The sequence below is a fragment of the Engystomops pustulosus genome, chromosome 1, assembly GCF_040894005.1.
Source record: "Engystomops pustulosus chromosome 1, aEngPut4.maternal, whole genome shotgun sequence".
Classification (NCBI taxonomy): domain Eukaryota; kingdom Metazoa; phylum Chordata; class Amphibia; order Anura; family Leptodactylidae; genus Engystomops; species Engystomops pustulosus.
The window spans coordinates 105,707,158-105,728,880 of NC_092411.1; the positions used below are offsets into that span (position 1 = coordinate 105,707,158).

Consider the following 21,723-nt stretch of genomic DNA (forward strand, 5'->3'; position numbering starts at 1 on the left):
TAATGGAACACTCTCTTAAAAACACAGAAAGGATCAATCTGCCATGTGTTATAAGTTGGAATGCTTGTATTCCAGCAGACATGTTTGACATGTATGTCAGTAGTATAATCACACTATAGAGCATGCCAAGAACTAACATGCGAGAGATCTTTGGAGTGATATTGTGTAACCACAGTTGGCTACATGTCATTGGTCCACATTGTGTTTTCTTGTGTGATGGTGGCCATAGCCATTAGTTACCGCTGTTTCATACATTCTTTCAATTTTTATGTCCCAGAGTGATCAAGGAGGACTCAGAACATTGCAGAAGAAATGGACAACATTTCTCAAAGCCAGGATGATTTGTCACTCCCCAGAAAATAACTTGATCTTCAATGTTGTCAATGATGTTTTTATCCTGAAATTAAGAGAACCTGTCATTTATGGAGTTTTTACTTCTCATCTGTAAGTATATATTATTATTAGCAAGATATTCATTACTTCTCTGTGACAGTATAATCATGTCATGAATGCTTTGGTATCATGCATCCCTTTGTTACCCCTAAGCTTCTTGTAAAAGTCCTCTATGTGACTTTCTAAAAGTTGTACAAGTATTCAACACTCTTCTGTTTTCTTTAAGGAACAATGTTGGCATGTCAGCAGTGTGCTCATACAGTTTATCTACAGTGGAAGATGTCTTCACTAAGGGAAAGTACATGCAGAGCGCCACTGTGGAACAAGCGCACACAAAGTGGGTGCAGTTTAATGGGGAGATCCCGAAGCCACGTCCTGGAGCAGTAAGTGATGGCTTTACTATGAAAATATTTTATGGTTTAGTTTTAGATTATTCATTTTAAACGGTTCCTGTTATCTACTTTCTTTTGGCAGTTTTTTACTTGGTTATGCCAACATATTCCTCTAGTAATAAAGGATTTGTATTAAGGGTGTTCCAAAAATTGGAACCAAAAAAATGAAGTCTCAAGAACTTGACTTTAAATAAAGCATAATATATCTTATGTGTTAAACAATGTTTGTGCAATGCTCATCAAGGAGATATGGCTGTGTATGAAAGAGGTGTATTTTGTTGCAAAGTAAATCGATCATTAGGTTGTGTTAAACTATATTAGAAAGCGTCTGACGATGCATCAGATCTATGGTACAGAATGGGGAAGATTTATCAGGGCTTGTACACCAGTGACGTACAAGCTATTAAAGGGGTTGTTCACTTTTAGCAAATAATTGATATTGTTTGTATAATGAATAGTTCTACAATTTTGCAATATACTTTCTGCATCAATTCCTCACCATTTTCAATATCTCATCTTACTGTTCTTCTATAGAAAACTGCTTATGTTTGCTTATAAATCTGTCCATGGTCAGGGGAGGAGACTTTATCATGTGCTGACAGTCAGTGAATGATAATTGTCCCCCAATGAGTCACCCTAATAAATTTGCCCTGTCGCTGAATTGCGCAGTCCAAGTAGTTTTTCTTTTTTTATTTAATAGAAAGGACATTCTATACCTTAGGGGTTAGTAGTTTAATGGGGTAATTTCTGGTGACCCTTTAAGTATTAGACAGAATCAGTAAATGTGCCTCAGTAGTGATGCATCTGTGAGCATCTGTTATCTGCTATCGGTTTTTAATTTCATCTTCATTTATGACCTTTTTTTGTTTTCAGTGCATTAACAATGAAGCTAAAGCCATGAACTATACCAGCTCGCTTAACCTTCCAGACAAGACATTGCAGTTTGTGAAAGACCACCCTCTAATGGATGATTCTGTGGCTCCGATTGGAAAGAGACCCAAACTTGTGCATCAAAATGTGACCTACACTCAGATAGTTGTAGACCAGGTCACCGCATTGGATGGGAACACTTACGATGTCATGTTTATTAGTACAGGTAAAAATGATTGCTATCAATACTTAACATCATTATTCCTATATTTTATTTAAAGGGGTTTGTGCTACTGACAATTAATAGATAATCTGTAAGGATAGGTCCTTAATAAACATTACTGTGGTCTGACACTGGGCCCTGCTTTAAAAGCTTTGTCTTATCAGTGTGTACAGAGCTGTATAAAGATGGTTTCAAACTCCGAAAGAATGAGAGATAAACTGCCAACCCAGCACAACTACTGAGTGACTACAACGTTATCTACTTCCATCTCCATACACTCTGCTGGTATCAGCTGCAGATTGTGGGGTATGAGTGTCGGCCCCCTACCAATCTATTAAGGAGCACTTACATGTATATGCAAGCACTGTTGCTGTTGTAATATTCTTAGATTTGTTGTCCATGGCCTCGTTCCTTTGAAAATCAAAATGTAAAACTATGCTAATGAGTTAAAAGAGCTCTGGGGGGTTTTACCAGAGCCCCTCCATGTTGCAGCTTCGTAGGCATTTCCACCTTCCCTCTGCCTGCTGTAATCTCGATGCAGGAAAAGTTCCAGCACACAGTGGAAAGGGGGAAGTGCTCCTTGCAAACTGGTACAGCCTGTAACGCTATAGCAAGGAGGGGCTCTGGTAACGCCCACCAGAGCCCTTCAGACTCCTTAGCATAATTTTAAAAGTTCATTTTAGAAGGAAGGCCATAGATAACAAATATAAGATGATTGTACTATGCTAAGAATTGTCTGTTTTGGACAGCCTTATAAATTTCAATAATTCAATAATTACCAGCCTCACTAAATACTAATTCGCTAATAATAAATAACATGCAAGGAGGGTTTATACTGATGTTAAGCTATGGAGAGGGGCTGGAGTGAGCAGCGCTCTCCCCGGCACCGATGTACTACGGTACGGTGGGCATACATCGTGTGAATTCAGCCTAACTCGTTACTGCAGGAGTATATACCATGGCAACTTATTTGCCAGGCAGTGTGTGAATTTGTTTCCATGGAAATCAGTTTTCACTGGGAAACAGGAAAGGAAGTCTGGTTAGCTAGCTATTTAGTATAAACTTCTATTATTAGTATATCAATTAATAAAAATACTTGCTGTCACATAAATTCCTTTATGTTACAGTGTTATTTGGCTTTACATGTCAAATGCCCGATATAAACAACCAAACTTAAATGATCTTTTGTAGATAAAGGGATGTTGCACAAAGCAGTCAGCCATGACATGGACATGCGAATTATTGAAGAAATAGTCCTTTTTCCTGATCATCAGGCCGTCCAAACATTACTTCTTTCAGACAAGCAGGTAAGCAGTAGATATTGTTAAATCTTTACATTAATTTACTTTTTTAAAACACCTTTTTTATATTTGTTCATATACTGCTTATTACTTTTTATACTGACATTGTGGTTTCTTATTTGTCCACTTATATGCCTACAGTTCATGATTTCTACCTCACTCTTTTTAATACTTCCAGGCCAAAAGATACATCTATGCTGGATCCAACACTGAGGTGGTACAAACTCCTGTTGCTTTCTGTGAGAAGCTTGCTTCGTGTGCAGAGTGCATACTGACAAGGGATCCTTACTGTGCTTGGCACAAAGGCAAGAATTCCTGCGTTAATATCCTTGCAGAGAGTAATACTGACAGGTATGTTATGGTTCATAAACATAATGTAAGAAATATACAAAACAAATGTAGAATAAGTAGAATACAAACTAATCGGCCTCCATTTGAAAATGGTCCTTGTTAACTTTACTATGGGTTTTTCCTACTTCCTATTAATGTTTTGAGAAACAAAAACTGTGGATTACACCACCATGGATGTTGTGTGTTTGGACTTTCCAAAGGTTTTTTACCACATAAAAGGTTGCTACAATGTGACTGCTATGACTAGGAGAAAATATGTTGATTAACAACTCACTCAGTGATGTTGTAGTACAGGAAGTCCCCTACTTAAGGACAACCGACTTACAGATGACCCCTAGTTACAGAAAGACCCCTATGCCCCCTGTGACCTCTGTTGAAGCTCTCTGGATGCTTTCCTTTAGTCCCGGCTGCAGTGATCAGCTGTAAGGTGTCTGTAATGAAGCTTTATTGATAATCCTTTCTCCAATTACAGCAAAAAAAAATTTGTCTGGAACTACAATGATAAAATATACAGTTTCGACTTGCATACAAATTCAACTTAAGTACAAATCTATGGAACCTATCTTGTACGTAACCTGGGGACTGCCTGTATATGCCCAGATTAATGCCCCCTGCACAACAATGCCATTTTGGGCCTTTGGTGCTATACATTGTTTCACCAGCACAATGTGCTCCCACATAAGGCTGTGGTTTTTGGGGCCCGGCGTGTGAGCTGACAGCTGGAGGCACAAATTTTGTGGCAGTCAGTTCTGCTGTTATATGCCCTTGACTGAACTGAATATTCATTGTTTGTAACCTGCAAATTGTGAAGGAAACCTAAGCTGCGCATGGGCTTGTATTGTGGCCCAATATCAGTGCCTCAGTCCGGTGCACCTGCACAGTGAAGCCAGTGTACCACACCCTGGCTGCAATGCGTATGAGCTGTAGTTATGGCGCTGTAGTTAGGCACAGTGAAGTGCCTTTAATATTTTCAGGTACTAAGTTTAAGTAGAAAATTGCTTAATTAATATTAATGTAACCAGTGGCAAGTAGCAGCTGCCAATATTTTTATGTGTATATATATATGTGCAAACTGTATGTTTAAAGTAGTTAACCACTTGTGTATTCAAAAATATCTATCCCATTCCCTTCAAATGTATAAATTTTCAGTTGCCTATAAATGCAACCTGTCTATTATATCGATCAAATTCCCAGATCTAAAATACCCATTGTTAATGCACACCAGCATTAGCTTTATTTTGTCTGGATTGTCACGTGTACATTATCTTTGTCTTTTATAGGTTGTTGATTCAGTCCTTAAATGGAGACTCGTCTCACTGCCCAGGTATGTTTCCTGAATGGGTCTTTGGATGTTGAATAGAATTGTCTTTCTAGTAAAGTTTTCATATACTGCGTAGTTCTCTTTATATATAACTTTATTGACCTGGTTCTTTATATATACTATGAATTTATTTATCAAATATGACAAAGCCCAGTGTTCATCATAGCAAATGATTTCTCTTTTGACACAAAGCATGCTGGATAGCCATCCATCACTGCTTTAAAAGTAAAAACTGCAATGTAGCCTTATTTAACAGAATGGTTGTTGATATGTACCCACTTTTTTAGATTCTGCTGATAAAGGAATCCGGGAAAGTATGAGGTACAAGGTGAAGGCAGGAAGCACGGTGGAGCTGAAATGCTCTTACAAATCTAATTTGGCTTCGGTGTTTTGGACATTCAATGATGAAACCTTGAAAATAAACCCACCGAAATATCTTCTGCAAAGTACTTTAATCATTTTCAATGTGACCGAGTGGGACGCAGGCACTTACCGGTGCTGGTCACAAGAGGCTGTAAAGGACAAGTTGATTTCTCAGGTGGTCATGAAACATGATTTAGAAATTGAAAGGACACCACTCCCCCTGACCAGCACAACTCAATCTACAACACAGAAGGAAGAGCCCATAGAGATCACAAGGATTTATACAGCCCCAAAGAAGACCACTAAAACATCAACGACTCAAGCAGTGACACAGTTGGTTGATGTAACACAATTAAACAACAAAGTAACACCCACAATATCTACGATGGAGGTATTCAGCTCCGTAGCGGATGTAGGTGTGGGAAAGGCTTTGTACTTGAGCAACACCAATGATTGCTCTCTCCTTATAATCTTGGTTATCGTATTCTTTTTCCTGTTCTTCTTATTGCTGACGTACAACTGCTACAAGGGTTTCCTACCAGCCACTTGTCTGAAGTACCGTGATGCCATGCTGCATAGCAAGAAGAAGACTCCCCTCAACTTGAAAGACTGTGAGCAAGGTGTTAAAGAAACCTTGGTGGAGAAGGTGTGCCCTGAGAACCAATGTGGAGGAGCTCAGAAAGCGCCTCATGACACCGGCTACGAGACAGAGCCAGACTGTGGCAACGGGAACATCACACATAAGGAGGATGAGACAACAACAGAAACAGAAAAGGACCAACCATTCGATGTCAAGTGTGAAATAAAATATGCAGATTCTGATGGAGATTGAGCGTCCTACAACCAGTGATTAAAGCAATCTGAGCCATAAGCAATAGGGCTATGCTGCAGTCCACTACCCAGCTTCACTCCATTTCCTAAAAGGAGATGTGGGTATTAGGGTATAACTTCTGTAGGCCCTGAGAAAATGCTTTCTTATTTCCATTCCTTTACCATTTTTTCCTTTTTGTTTTCCTTGTTTTCTTCGTCACAACAGACTGATGTAGTGTGTTCAGTCATTGCACAAAACCGAATTATGAAGTTAATTCCAAATTGGAAGTTAATTGTTTATCAGATTGTTAAAGATCTGCTCAACTGGGCCACATGGGTCCCATCTATTTTCTTTAGTACTTGAAGGTATACATTTAAGAACAAACTTGCTGTAAAATGTTCCGTGTTTTAATTTCTATATGGTTTGTGACAAATATATTTAGTTGATTCTCAGGGAGAAAAATAAACCTTCCTTTTATGAACTAGAAGATAACACAAAAATTCCACTTTGTTGTGCGTCGCAGCATTGGCTGGAAGCAGAGTACAGATATGACATCTGAAACTGGGAAAGATGCAAGTAAACCCTGCTCTCTTAACCACGGATAAAGCAAAAGAGACTACTTTTAGAAGCCAATGCTTGTTTGGACAGTGAGGGAAAAATGTAACTGTTTCAGCAAAGACTGTTTTTTTTAATAATATATTTTACCTGTCAGAACACTGGAGTAAAACTGCAAAATTTTATAAACTTGTATTGATATAAAGACTGGAATCTGAATACATTGTAGCGGTAATATCGTTTAGGGGGTACTTTCCATATACTGTAGGGGAAAACACACTGTGATGCTTGCTGTTTATATTTCTGAAAAATAATTTGTTCTATTTTTCTATACCAGTTCTGTATAAATGTAAATTCAGAAAGCCCTAAAATTAAAGTATTATTTTATTGTTTTAAGAGTAACTGGCCAGTATTGTCTTATTGACTTTCATACATTTACAGCATTGCCTTTCACCTTCTGCATCTCTACCTTCCCTGAAGTCTTGTAAGCGGTGGCCCGGGATCAAGGGGGTTTTAATAATGAGTAAAATGTGCTATATTCACCCCTCTTTTCCACTCTACCTGTCACTGCAGCCCTCTGCTTGTATAGAGAGGCTTGTGCACTGCCAGTAGACTGCTGCGAGTATGTGCCTCTTAATGTCACCTCCCCACTGAGCTTCTGTATAAAACCCTCCACCCAGACAATCCCTTTTAATGCATAAATATCATTTTGTGATATTATACATCTTGGTTGTCTCTATTTTCTTAGCTGCTTTTTTCTCTTCTATCCCTGTCTGTCACACAGCCTCATCTCCCATCCTTTTTCCTCCTCCTGTCACTTCTCTTGTGTCTTCTATGGCTTCTGAACTGCATCCTTCACTCTCCAGTATGCCACTTGAAGTTCAGTCTAGTACAGACTCAGATGTGCTAAAACTGCTTCCTCCTTTCCTAAGTGATCAGGGCCAGTTGGTTCAGGTTCATGCAACGTTTCACCTCTTTTGTCATGGAACTGGTGAGTATGCGCTCAACTCCAAAACCAGTTTGTTGGATTAATTTGAATCAGATAATGGATAATATTCTGTGTATATTGATGCATTTTTTGATTCATTCATTCAATCTTCTGTGGTTAGATTCTACAAGACAAAAATGGCACAAAGACTTAAACGGTTATTGTTTTCATGATAACTTACATTGGCTATTCAAAAAGCTACCTTAATAGAGCATTCTGGTAAAATAAAATATATAAAATGAATATCTGATTCCTCTGTTCCAGCATCACTCACCATGATCAGGCTGTCAATACTCCTGTGTCGTGCTTTCCGCTGGAATTGTTGGTTACATTTTTGCTGGTGTTCAGGGTGTCTTCTGAGTGACATAACTGTTCATATTTGGAAATTATATCACTAGGGAAACACCCACAGTGTATGCTCAGCAGAGGCTGGGAATGGACGCCATGCTGTTGTATGTGTACCACATAGTCTCTAATGACCGAGAAATATATAGAGCAGACACTATATAAAATACATAATGTGAGCCTTGGTCAGGAATTCTATGTCTATTGACTTTTTCAGTGTATATGTCGGGAGATTTTCTGACGTATATGCTGAACGTGTCTAAAAATGTGCTGTGGGTGTAGCCTAATTGCTTACAGTGCTGACATGCACTTGGATAGCTCTTCCCAATAAGGCAATACAATTGGAGCTATAGCCAGCGCTGAAACAGAGGGGTCAGAAATAATATATTCATTGAGTTTACCCCACTTCTGCAGTTTTAAAAGGGTTGTATTAACTATTTAAGTTCTCCCAGATAACAAGTCTATCTGTGAGGTTCTGACTGCCGGAGACACCATAGTCAGTAGATTGGAACCCCCAGCAATCCTGTGATCACCTATACCATCCTGATGGATGGAGGGACCATTTCTGACAATCTCATACAATTGAATGGAGCAGGCAAATGCATGCTCGCCCTGATGCTCCACCCATATGTGAGAACAGGACCTCCGTTCTCTGGATTTTTGGGAGTTGAATTTTCATAATCGTGTGGGGTCCAAGCAGTCTGACCCTTACCGATAAGTTTGTTACCTATCCTGTTAGGGGAAAACTGAAGTAGTTGGTACAATCCTTTTAAGTACAGGAGCTTCAGTTTGTGAATATTACTATACATTGTTAACCTGTCAGATTTACTCAATTTCTCTGTTTTATTAATCCTAAGCAACCTCTGTTGGATTGACATCGGTAAGTGCTGGCTTTCAAAAAGTACACACACATGTTTAGTATGGTTTTTCTTTTTTTGTGATTGCTGAAATGTGCATTTTGAGAATGCAGTGAAGCAGAAAGCAAACTTTTTTTTTTTTTTTTAAAGGTGTCATTATGTCAAATTACAGAGCTGTGCTATCATGTTAAATCCATCAGCACCCTGTCCTTTCCAGACTATGGTTTGCTTGAAATCCTGTGCCTTCGGCTATACGAAGTCACTGATTTAAGCTTGTAAAACAAATAGTGTTCAGCGCATTACTGCTACAGCAATGACTTTCCAGGCTTCATAGAAGTGCCCAAGCTATATATCGTGCATTTACTTTTTTAAAGGACATCTACCACCAGGATGAAGGACTGTATGCAAATGAGTCTGAGGGACAGTCCTTCATCCTGGTGGTAGATTCCCTTTAACCCCTTAACAGCACTTTTTTGTTTTTGCATTTTCATTTTTCACTCCCCACCTTCAAAAATCTCTGGCTTTTTTATTTTTCAAAGTAACGAGCTGTGTGATGGCTTGTTTCCTGCGTAACAAATTCCACTTCATAGTGACAGATTTTTAATATTCCATGCCCTGGAAAGCAGGAAAAAAAAATTCCAAATACAGCGAAATTGGTGAAAAAAATGCATTTGCACCATTTTCTTCTGGGCTTGGTTTTCACAACTTTCACTGTGTGCCCCCAAATAACACTTATATAGGTTTTATAATGTTTTCATACATTTACAAAAATGAAAAACACCTGTACAAAAAAAAATTGGGGGATTTTGTCATCTTCTGGCGCTAATGTACAAAAAAAAAAATCTTCATTTTGCCCTCACTTTTTCATACTTCAGTGTACAGAGCTATGTGTGGTGTAATTTTCTGGTGTAATGTCGTGATGTGGTGTAATGACGTTTTCAATGCTACCATTTTGAGGACTGTATGAGCTTTTGAACACTTTTTATTACCCTTTTTATATGTTGCAAAATGGCAAAAAAGTAGCATTTTCGACTTTCGGTGCTATTTTCCGTAACGGGGTCAAACGGCAGGAATAACCATTATTATATTTTGATAGATCGGACATTTTGGGACGTGGCAATACCATACATTTTTTATTATTTTTACTGTCAATGTTTATATCTTTTTTTTTTTTTTAAAATATTTTTCAGAACCACTAGGGTACTTTAACCCTAGGTTGTCTGATTAATCCTACCATATACTGCCATACTACATTATGGCAGCATATTGGGGTTTTAATGACCATTTATTAAAATGTTGCATTTGCATAGGCGTCATCTCAGACATTTTTTATTCACAAGGTTTGTGTAGCTCTCATTGCACACTAAGACTATTTGCCAAATTTAGGCTGCAATTGCACCTGCAATGCTCAGAAAGGTAAAACATTGCATAATAAATTGAGTTATGCTGTATAATGGCTATTACATTTAAAACAAGCTGCCTAATATTATGGAGGTCCCCCTCATGCTACCCATACCTCCCAACTTTTGGACAAGAGAAAGAGGGACAAAAGCCCCTCCCCTTTTTTCTAAACCACGCCCATTGTCCCACCCACAAGCATAGTATAATATCAACATTGACAGTGCCCCTTACTTTGGCCACCCCTATGGACCCGTATAATATCCCCTAAAGCAAATCTGCAACCTATAAAACCCCCTCTTTAATTTTATCCTCCCTTTACATTTCATTTCCACTTTTATTTATCTCCCCAAACTTACACATAATCCTATCTGTACCTCTCCCCCCACCCATCCTCACATGGTGTGGTCCCTGTTCTCTATCTCTATAATGTAGCCTCCTGTCCCCCTGTCTCCTCCTGTAGTCTTCTGTCCTCCAGCCTCCTCCTGTAGTCTCCTGTCCTCCAGCCTCCTCCTGTAGTCTCCTGTCCTCCAGCCTCCTCCTGTAGTCTCCTGTCCTCCAGCCTCCTCCTGTAGTCTCCTGTCCTCCAGCCTCCTCCTGTAGTCTCCTGTCCTCCAGCCTCCTCCTGTAGTCTCCTGTCCTCCAGCCTCCTCCTGTAGTCTCCTGTCCACCAGCCTCCTCCTGTAGTCTCCTGTCCACCAGCCTCCTCCTGTAGTCTCCTGTCCACCAGCCTCCTCCTGTAGTCTCCTGTCCACCAGCCTCCTCCTGTAGTCTCCTGTCCACCAGCCTCCTCCTGTAGTCTCCTGTCCACCAGCCTCCTCCTGTAGTCTCCTGTCCACCAGCCTCCTCCTGTAGTCTCCTGTCCTCCAGCCTCCTCCTGTAGTCTCCTGTCCTCCAGTCTCCTCCTGTAGTCTCCTGTCCTCCAGCCTCCTCCTGTAGTCTCCTGTCCTCCAGCCTCCTCCTGTAGTCTCCTGTCCTCCAGCCTCCTCCTGTAGCCTCCTGTCCTCCAGCCTTCTCCTTCAGCATCCTCCACCTGTCCTCCAGTCCCACAGTCGCCTCCAGAATCCTCCTGTCCTCCAACCTCCTCCTCCTGTCCCCCAGCCGCCTCCTGTTGCCCCCTGTCCTCCAGCCTCCTCCTGTAGCCTCCTGTCCCCAAGCCTCCTCCTGTAGCCTCCTGTCCCCAAGCCTCCTCCTCCTGTCCCCCAGCAGTCTCCACCTGTCCTCCTGTCCCCCAGCCTTCTCCTGTAGACTCCTGTCCTCCAGCCTCCTCCTTTAGCCTCCTGTCCTCCAGCCTTCTCCTTCAGCATCTTCCACCTGTCCTCCAGTCCCACAGTCCCCTCCAGAATCCACCTGTCTCCCAGCCGCCTCCACCTGTCCCCCAGCCGCCTCCACCTGTCCCCCAGCCGCCTCCACCTGTCCCCCAGCCGCCTCCACCTGTCCCCCAGCCGCCTCCACCTGTCCCCCAGCCGCCTCCACCTGTCCCCCAGCCGCCTCCACCTGTCCCCCAGCCGCCTCCTCCTGTCCCCCAGCCGCCTCCTCCTGTCCCCCAGCCGCCTCCTCCTGCCCACCAGCCGCCTCCTCCTGTCCCCCAGCCGCCTCCTCCTGCCCACCAGCCGCCTCCTCCTGCCCACCAGCCGCCTCCTCCTGCCCACCAGCCGCCTCCTCCTGCCCACCAGCCGCCTCCTCCTGCCCACCAGCCGCCTCCTCCTGCCCACCAGCCGCCTCCTCCTGCCCACCAGCCGCCTCCTCCTGCCCAACAGCCGCCTCCTCCTGCCCACCAGCCGCCTCCTCCTGCCCACCAGCCGCCTCCTCCTGCCCACCAGCCGCCTCCTCCTGCCCACCAGCCGCCTCCTCCTGCCCACCAGCCGCCTCCTCCTGCCCACCAGCCGCCTCCTCCTGCCCACCAGCCGCCGCCTCCTGCCCACCAGCCGCCGCCTCCTGCCCACCAACCGCCGCCTCCTGCCCACCAGCCGCCTCCAGCCCCCCTGTCCTGCTCCTGTGCCCCAGCCCCCCCTGTCGTCATGTAGCTTCCAGCACCCCCTGTCGTCATGTAGCTTCCAGCACCCCCTGTCGTCATGTAGCTTCCAGCACCCCCTGTCGTCATGTAGCTTCCAGCACCCCCTGTCGTCATGTAGCTTCCAGCACCCCCTGTCGTCATGTAGCTTCCAGCACCCCCTGTCGTCATGTAGCTTCCAGCACCCCCTGTCGTCATGTAGCTTCCAGCACCCCCTGTCGTCATGTAGCTTCCAGCACCCCCTGTCGTCATGTAGCTTCCAGCACCCCCTGTCGTCATGTAGCTTCCAGCACCCCCTGTCGTCATGTAGCTTCCAGCACCCCCTGTCGTCATGTAGCCTCCAGCACCCCCTGTCGTCATGTAGCCTCCAGCACCCCCTGTCGTCATGTAGCCTCCAGCACCCCCTGTCGTCATGTAGCCCCCAGCACCCCCTGTCGTCATGTAGCCCCCAGCACCCCCTGTCGTCATGTAGCCCCCAGCACCCCCTGTCGTCATGTAGCCCCCAGCACCCCCTGTCGTCATGTAGCCCCCAGCACCCCCTGTCGTCATGTAGCCCCCAGCACCCCCTGTCGTCATGTAGCCCCCAGCACCCCCTGTCGTCATGTAGCCCCCAGCACCCCCTGTCGTCATGTAGCCCCCAGCACCCCCTGTCGTCATGTAGCCCCCAGCACCCCCTGTCGTCATGTAGCCCCCAGCACCCCCTGTCGTCATGTAGCCCCCAGCACCCCCTGTCGTCATGTAGCCCCCAGCACCCCCTTTCGTCATGTAGCCCCCAGCACCCCCTTTCGTCATGTAGCCCCCAGCACCCCCTGTCGTCATGTAGCCCCCAGCACCCCCTGTCGTCATGTAGCCCCCAGCACCCCCTGTCGTCCTCCTGTGCCCCAGCACCCCCTGTCGTCCTCCTGTGCCCCAGCACCCCCTGTCGTCCTCCTGTGCCCCAGCACCCCCTGTCGTCCTCCTGTGCCCCAGCACCCCCTGTCGTCCTCCTGTGCCCCAGCACCCCCTGTCGTCCTCCTGTGCCCCAGCACCCCCTGTCGTCCTCCTGTGCCCCAGCACCCCCTGTCGTCCTCCTGTGCCCCAGCACCCCCTGTCGTCCTCCTGTGCCCCAGCACCCCCTGTCGTCCTCCTGTGCCCCAGCACCCCCTGTCGTCCTCCTGTGCCCCAGCACCCCCTGTCGTCCTCCTGTGCCCCAGCACCCCCTGTCGTCCTCCTGTGCCCCAGCCCCCACTGTCGTCCTCCTGTGCCCCAGCCCCCACTGTCGTCCTCCTGTGCCCCAGCCCCCACTGTCGTCCTCCTGTGCCCCAGCCCCCACTGTCGTCCTCCTGTGCCCCAGCCCCCACTGTCGTCCTCCTGTGCCCCAGCCCCCACTGTCGTCCTCCTGTGCCCCAGCCCCCACTGTCGTCCTCCTGTGCCCCAGCCCCCACTGTCGTCCTCCTGTGCCCCAGCCCCCACTGTCGTCCTCCTGTGCCCCAGCCCCCACTGTAGCCTCCAGCGCCCCAGCCCCCACTGTAGCCTCCAGCACCCCCTTGTCCTCCTCCAGTAGCCTCCAGCACCCCCCCTTTCCTCCTCCAGTAGCCTCCAGCACCCCGTCCTCTTCCTGTAGCCTCCAGCCCTCCCCTGTCCTCCTCCAGTAGCCTCCAGCCCCCCCCTGTCCTCCTCCAGTAGCCTCCAGCCCCCCCCTGTCCTCCTCCAGTAGCCTCCAGCCCCCCCTGTCCTCCTCCTGTAGCCTACAGCCCCCCCTGTCCTCCTCCTGTAGCCTACAGCCCCCCCTGTCCTCCTCCTGTAGCCTCCAGCCCCCCCTGTCCTCCTCCTGTAGCCTCCAGCCCCCCCTGTCCTCCTCCTGTAGCCTCCAGCCCCCCCTGTCCTCCTCCTGTAGCCTCCAGCCCCCCCCCCTGTCCTCCTCCTGTAGCCTCCAGCCCCCCCTGTCCTCCTCCAGTAGCCTCCAACCCCCCCTGTTCCCCTCACTCTTACCTGCTGTCATTCCATCTTCTCCGGGGCTGGAGTCTCAATGACTCGCGGAGGGGGCGTGTCTGCACAATCATGTGAGGAGGTAGCAAGGGCTGGTCCCGCCTCCTCCCGGCCCCCATGCCTTGGCTGCTCTGCAGCTCTAAACTACGGGAGCTGGAGGAGGCGGGACAAAGCGGGGAAAGTGGGCGGGGCCCGGGACATTCTCTCCCCCTTCCGTGGCAGCGTGACAGAGCCCAAAAAACGGGACTGTCACGCTGAAAGCGGGACGGTTGGGAGGTATGATGCTACCCAATCAGTTCTGATGCATTAAAGGGGTTGTATCACAAATGCAAGATCTTAACTAAAAGGGGGTTGCCCTGGGGTTGAAAAGAAATGGCACCCTTCTTCCAAATATAGTTCCATACCAAACCATGGTGAAAGTTGTACAAACTGAGCCCACAAGAAAGTGACACAAATGCGTTTTTACACCAATTTCACCACATTTTAATTTTTTTTCCAGCTTCCCCTGTTCACGGCATAGAATAATAAATAACTTCACTAAGAAGTAAAATTTGTTACACAGAAAAGGAGCCCTCACACAACTCTCTACAGGAAAAAATGAAAAAGTTATAGATTTTTGAAGGTGGGGAGCAGAAAATGAGTGAAAAAGGCTGCATCCTTAAGGGGTTTAATAATGTTTCTCACCTTCATATTGAGCGCCACAAGACCTCTGAAGGTGTGCTTTTGATATTTGTTGCTTGGACAGTAAACCTGGTAAGGTGCTCGTTAGGAGCTTAAAGGGAACCTCTCACCAGTTTTTTCACAAATATAGCTAGTGGCAGTTTCCCATAGAGCCATGGTCAGATATGTGTATGGGGTACAGTTTGCTAATTTTAAGAGGCTAAAAGACCTTTGATGATATCACCCTGGTCACATGACATTAGGCCATGCCCCTCGACTAGCTCTAAAGATCCCTAGATACCAGGCAAGTTTATAACTCTGATTTATGGAGATTTGAGGGAAACTAATTTTAGCTAAAAGAAAGAGTCAGATAGTTGCAAGGGCTCTATAGGAGCCTGCCACTGACTGTATTTGTGAAAAATGTGGTGACAGTTTCCCTTTAATGCATTGGACTTTGTTTTCCAGTGTATACAAAGATTGCTTTATCTGATTGAGATCTGGGACTTTGGAAGGGAAGTCATCACATTACACTCACACTGCACAAATTATTCAGGGGTATATGCCAGGATGCATTTATACTGCAATTAGAGGATACCATTGCCATGAAGGTGATATGTGTTATATACCATGGCACAAGATTTCCATAAGAACATTGCCCAGAGCATCATAAGGTCTCTGCTTACATTATTCAACATGGTGTATTCTAGTACTACAAGCTGGGAAAGATATCCACGTAATGTAATAGAAGACCTGGTTACTTTCATTGGGGTTGTGATCCAGTCAGGGGCATAAATCATAGCAAACACTGTGTTTGGGCCCCCTTTATATAACCTTGAACATCACATTGCACATGTGTTGTATGTCTGTGGTGTGGATGTCGGTACACAGTGTGCCCTGAAGGTGGTAACTGCATAACAATTGATGCCAATCTGCGCCAGTTGTATAAACGGTAATTACAGGTACAGCGTGGCACCTAGTGGTTATCCACATGTGTTATCTACACAAGTATGCATTGTATTGTGTTAAAGGGTGCCTAAAATGTTTTCTTCTGGACTATTTTGGTAGATGTGTATGCTAGATGAAGGCTACTGTGTGTTTAGTAGTGCTGAATCCTTTATCACTTTTGTGGACCCACTAGGTTCGGGCACCAGATTCTACTGACACTTTAGGCTGCAGAGCAGCCACTGTGGCAACTACGATCGTAGTGACGCCAATAGATCCAGTCCTGATGTTCATGTGCCAATTGATGGGACTTTTTACACTCTGCCTGGACAGTTTTCATTGATCTTTATAGTGTGTAGATAATGAGCCTTTTTATTCTTTAGGACCAAAGGATTCACATTTTTTGTGGGAAAAAGATGGAGTAAAAATGGAGAGTTGTGCCAAGGATGCTATTCTCCCACTTGCTGGAGGAAATGTGCACATCCTTGGATGGGTGAGAGATATTGCCACTAAGGATGCAGAGTACCGTTGCACCATTGAAACAGTAGCTGGCCGAAAGTCTTCAAGAGTGTTTGTTAGAGTAACAGGTAAAATCCCATTGCAAGTACCTTACTGTGTCTGTTTTTTGGTTATTTTAATAAGTGTAATGCAGCATTTCCTAAAGACCAAAAGTATATTTATTGCTTTTCTGCATAAATATTTTTTTTATATATTTTTACACCTATCCTACAACTTTCGATAAGTTGGGTTGGGTAAATCGCTTTTCCAATTTATTGAGTCAAATTTTTCAAATGATAGATTTTATCAAATCACAAAAAATTTGGGTTAAACAAGTGATTGTTTCTCACAAAAAAACACCTGCCACATTACCTGCATGTTTTTTGCAGCGTTAAAACTTAATGATCCACTTGATGAAATTCAAATTTCTTATGCTTCAGATTTCTTTTGATATAGTAAATACATTGAATGCTACATAGAAGGCTCAAAAAGAGCCTTCGTTCATTTCGTACACGTTTTGCTCTTTTGGGAACCACACTAAAGCGTGATTCAGAGAATAACAAAAACTAATATTACAAAAAATAGTAAATATAACAATAAACAATTTAGTGCAAAAGCAAAAATACAATGTCAATGTGACTCTGTAATCCTACTAGGGTTGTAATACATGTAAGAATACTGTGATGGAGATCCTAGGGTCCAAGTTTGGGTGTAGATATTCACTAATATGGGGAAGAATATGGATGCTGGATACTGTAGTTAGTGACTGAGGAGTCATACCATGTTGAGGGGGTAAATAATCACATCGCCTGCCATCATGCCCTGTAGCACCACTGAAATGTGATCAGGAGTGAGTACAATGTGTTTTGCATGTAAAGATTAAATATATATGTGATAAGCCAAACTCCTCCCTGCAGCTTTTGAATTGTGTTTGAAAATCCAATTCAAACACTGCGTGTAAAATGAGGCTTTATGTTTAGTTACTTGACAATAGAGAGAACATAGCTGAAAGCAAATTGCTCAGTTTTCTTTCTGCTGGCAATGTTGAATTACTGCAGCTCAGTTCTAATTATTTGTAGCTTAAAGAACATCTACCATCAGATTTACTTACTTGCTTGTCAAGTTCTCTAGGTGACTACCGTTTTGCTTTAATCCTAGAGTGGTTGGATTCACGTAAAAACGACTTTTAAATGATGGCTGTCTGCAAGTCTTGCGCATATGTGATCATACTTTCCTTGCCCCGCTGCTGAATGGATGAGACTTGCAGACAGCTTCAGTAAGACTGAAGACTTTAGTCTTCACCACCAACGTATGGGGGTCATTGATGAGGCCGCCTCATGGTCCGCATAGGCGTCTATGTTTCCCTGTCAAGTGCAGAGAGCACATGCTGTCTCACTGCACAGTAACCGAGCGGGGAGACTGCACAGGGGCAATTCTAATTTTTCTCCTAGCCCCCTCCGTTTCTGAGATATGAGCCCCGTTGTTTGACTATTCAATCTTTGGTATCGTCAGAGAGGAGGAGCTGTAGCATGGGTGGGGGTTTGGCAATATCCTAATCTTCCCCTACACCATCCAGTTGTTGGTGGAGGGTCCAACATATGATTTGCGAATTTGCAAACCTAAAGGAATCATTTTACACCGTTTTTACTAAGAGGAATTGGCTAAAAGAGTTTTTAACAACATGTAGTTTTTTTTTTTTTTTGATTAAGCAGTGGAAAAAAAAGTGGAGACCAGGAATGCTGTGACATGAAATGCTCCTAGTCATGTTTGTAGAGGCAACTCATGCCTTGGGCTACTTTCACGTTTAACAACACGCTGTATATGGGGACATATGTATACGTCCCCACGTGGCCAGTGAGTACGGGGCCTTACACTGATTCGATCTACTACTGGCCAGTCATAACATATATCATTTTTATATACATATGTAATCACAACAGGTAACTCCTAGCAATTATATTGATAAGAAAAACCTATAAAACAGGTATATAAAAAAAAGTGCTTTATAATCTGCCAGACATGAATTCACAAACTCCTCTACTTTATTTCTTTAGGTTCACTAAATCCTGGCTGGTCAAACGAGCTGTCAAGATGGAAGAGTGCTATTAGTGAGCACAGCAATATCATGGAGGGCTGGAAAAAAAACTGGGTATAGTAGAATTGTGCGACTCTCCTCATTATTTTCAGTTTCAGCTGAAAACATAACTGTAACGTTAATGAAGTTTTTCCTCTAGCTGCAATAGCTGAAAACTAACATTTTTTCAATATCCATTCATAACCTTATTGAAGCTGTTTCTCTGCTAGTTCTTTGTTTCCTAGGATGGGGCTATGCAGTGTTCAGTTATAAGAGCCAACTCTTCAGGCTCCTAAACGACTCCCTACGTAATTACATAGGGAATAGTTTGAGGTGCCATACGCGCCCAATTCTACCCCCCCCCCCCTTTTAACACTTTTGATATTTAACATACTCTCTTTGCAATGAAAGGGCTGTGGTACATGATTTGGGACGTAGTTAAGAGAGCAGACTCCTGTCGTTCACTAGAAAGTGGCGTCTCATTCATGAACGATCCATCACTACAGTGTACACTCTGGTCTAATGTTCCCACACGTAGAGAAGCTGCTCGGTTTTATAATCTAGCGTGCATAGGAAATCATTCATAAGCCTGCTCTACAAACCATCTCCATCTCTCCACAAGGCTATAGTTGTGTCAGTGAAGAGAAGGTAGGATCAGTACAGCATTCTGATACACAGGATGAAGGCCATTTACTGCTGCGTGTGCTCTTTCTCCTCCGTTATCTGTATTCCACATCCCCATGAGGGGAGAGTGATGGCATCTGCTGAACAGCCTAGCTATCACATCCATCTTAGCAGGTAGTGTCAATAGTAGTCATTAAGCTGTATTAGATTATTCCCTTAAGGACGCAGCATTTTTCGCTCTCCACCTTCAAAAAGGGGAGGGCTTATTTTCTGTGTACAGTCACATTATTTATTGTTCCATGTTGTTTATTGGGAAGTTGGAAAAGAAAAATCCAAATGTGGTGAAATTGGCGAAAAAAACACATTTGCGTCAACTTTCACTGTGCGCTCCAAATGATACGTCTATTTTATTCTTTGGTTCGGTACTGTCACAGTGATACCAAATTTGTATAGGTTCTATAGTGTACCAAAAAAAATAGTTTCACCATCTTCTGCCGCTAATAACCTTTTCATACTTTGGTCTAAGGATCTATGCGAGGTATCATTTTTTGCAAGATGGGCTTACGTTTTCATTGCTACCATTTTGAGGACTGTGCAACCTTTTTATAAAATTTTTTATGTCATGTAAAATGGTGTAAAAGTAGCGTTTCGGACATTTAAGTGCTATTTTTCCTTATGGGGGTTCAAAGCCATGAATAAGTTTTATATTTTGATAGATCAGGATTTTGGAATGCGCCGATACCTTAAGTGTTAGTGATTTTTACTGTTAAGTAAAACCATTAAGTTTTATATCAGTTCTAGTTAAAGGGGGGATTTGAACTTTGAATTTTTTTTTTTTTGCTATTACCTTAACCCTAGATGGTCTGATTGTTCCTACTATGCACTGCAATACTATTGTATTGCAGTATATGGCGTTTTTACACAGCATTCATTACGATGTGCCACTGGATTGGTTTAGTTGTTAGAGATAGTGTGGAGAGGTCAGCATTATGGGAAGCTGCTCTGGCCTCAGTGTCCTTAGCTCATGTCACTACCACGAAGAGACCGCCCACTTCAAGAGAAGGTGAAAATAATTTGATAAGTAGGGCTGATTGGATATACCAAGATGGATCTCAGGCTAGGAAGTAGCCAGCAGCATCAGGCAGGTATTGTTGGAATTGTTGTCAAAAGCTCTCTCTAGCTGTGCTAAAACTAATTTTGCTTTAGATATGCTTTAATGAAGTATATTACAAAGTTTACTATAATGATCTGCTCTATTCATTTCTGAAATAAATGTATAAAAAATTTTGTTATGCTTTCATGTCTGAGAAAGTGTTGAATTCGGTTCTCAAAATGTTTTTAATTTTAAAATACATAAACTAATTTGAGGTTAATATAAACAGCTTTAATAGAAGGTATAAATACCCTTTTAGACGTAAAGGCCTCTCCCCATTCAAGCAAGGCAATAAGAATTTCAGGCTGGGGACACTTATACCGTACATATAATCAGCAGTATAATGCTGGCAATGAGAGAGATGTATAATATGCACACCATTGACATCCTATACATTAATCCAACATAATGTTTCTTTAACCCCTGAATAACTGGCCTAATTTGGCCTTTAATGAAAATGAGATTATTTTTGTACCTTTTAATGTTCTATGAGAAAACTTGCTACTGACAGATCAGGCTGATAATGGCCCTGAATGATTTTGTTTCTGTTATAACAGTGACATTTATAGATCTGTAATTGATTATTGCATATTTCAGTTTCTAAATTCCTTTTGATTTTTGGAACTTCTTTCAGCAACATTTATGAACATGATCAGAATGTTGTGTTGGTGTTGGATTTCATGTCACAGACCCAACACTTGACCTGATGAATGCTGTCCCTAGGAATGTGCTGAAACTGTTTTCTGTTATTGTAGGAGAGCTGCAACAAGAAAGATGTCAATTAAACAAAATGGCAAATGTGCAACAAGACAAATTCCTGGAGCAAGCAGCAAGCCCCCTGTAAACATTTTTTTTTTAATTTGCAATTAGTTTTTCTAATTTTATATTTGTCAGTACATATAGTTGGAATTGTTGACAAATATGACTTTTTATGTAACTTACTATGAGTGTGTTTGTAGATTGTGGGGTATTAGACTTCAGTACTACTTGCCATGTGCAGGTATATGTTTACTTTGTTTCTCTTGAAAAATGTGAAAACATTCAAGATTTGCACTTAAGGACAAAATATACCATGTCCTGGCCTAGGTTTTTCTCAAGTCTCGCAGAAAAGAGCTGCAGCACTCCATTCTGTGTAAGTATCGAGGTTGAGGTCAGAGACTAGTATTTATTGTGATTATGGCACATCCTGGGGATATATAATCCTTTATTCTACCCCCCATGCCTAATGGGGGGTAGAAATAATTAATATCCTACCAAGGGAATTCAGAGCTACATGAAGACTCTGTTTACAAGTGGCAAATACATTTTGACCATTCCCATTAAATAAAAAAAATGATTTGTATTTACAGATTTTTGTGTCTTTTATTTCCTCTTGAGTATAAGTCCTGCATACAGCAGTATGAGGCATGAGGGGGGCCGAGACGTCCATGGAGGCATGAGGGGGGCCGAGACGTCCATGGAGGCATGAGGGGGGCCGAGACGTCCATGGAGGCATGAGGGGGGCCGAGACGTCCATGGAGGCATGAGGGGGGCCGAGACGTCCATGGAGGCATGAGGGGGGCCGAGACGTCCATGGAGGCATGAGGGGGGCCGAGACGTCCATGGAGGCATGAGGGGGGCCG

At 43.8% G+C, this 21,723-nt stretch overlaps 1 protein-coding gene across 3 annotated transcripts in view; it reads left to right on the plus strand.

Annotated features, from left to right (window-relative positions):
• Positions 1-21,306, plus strand: part of SEMA4D (semaphorin 4D) — a 65,515-nt gene extending 44,209 nt beyond the window's left edge. For 2 of the 3 annotated variants that reach the window (XM_072150778.1, XM_072150779.1), the window contains 7 exons: positions 278-444; positions 620-776; positions 1,659-1,881; positions 3,070-3,185; positions 3,358-3,530; positions 4,811-4,854; positions 5,139-6,982. In XM_072150778.1, the coding sequence (XP_072006879.1) occupies positions 278-444; positions 620-776; positions 1,659-1,881; positions 3,070-3,185; positions 3,358-3,530; positions 4,811-4,854; positions 5,139-6,046 (1,788 nt within the window). In that variant the 3' untranslated portion in view covers positions 6,047-6,982. Of the gene's footprint in view, positions 1-277; positions 445-619; positions 777-1,658; positions 1,882-3,069; positions 3,186-3,357; positions 3,531-4,810; positions 4,855-5,138; positions 6,983-7,364; positions 7,572-16,135; positions 16,340-18,304; positions 18,400-20,856 lie in introns of those variants that run through there. The other variant, XM_072150780.1, reaches the window with a different exon arrangement.
• The last annotated feature ends 417 nt before the right edge of the window (positions 21,307-21,723 follow it).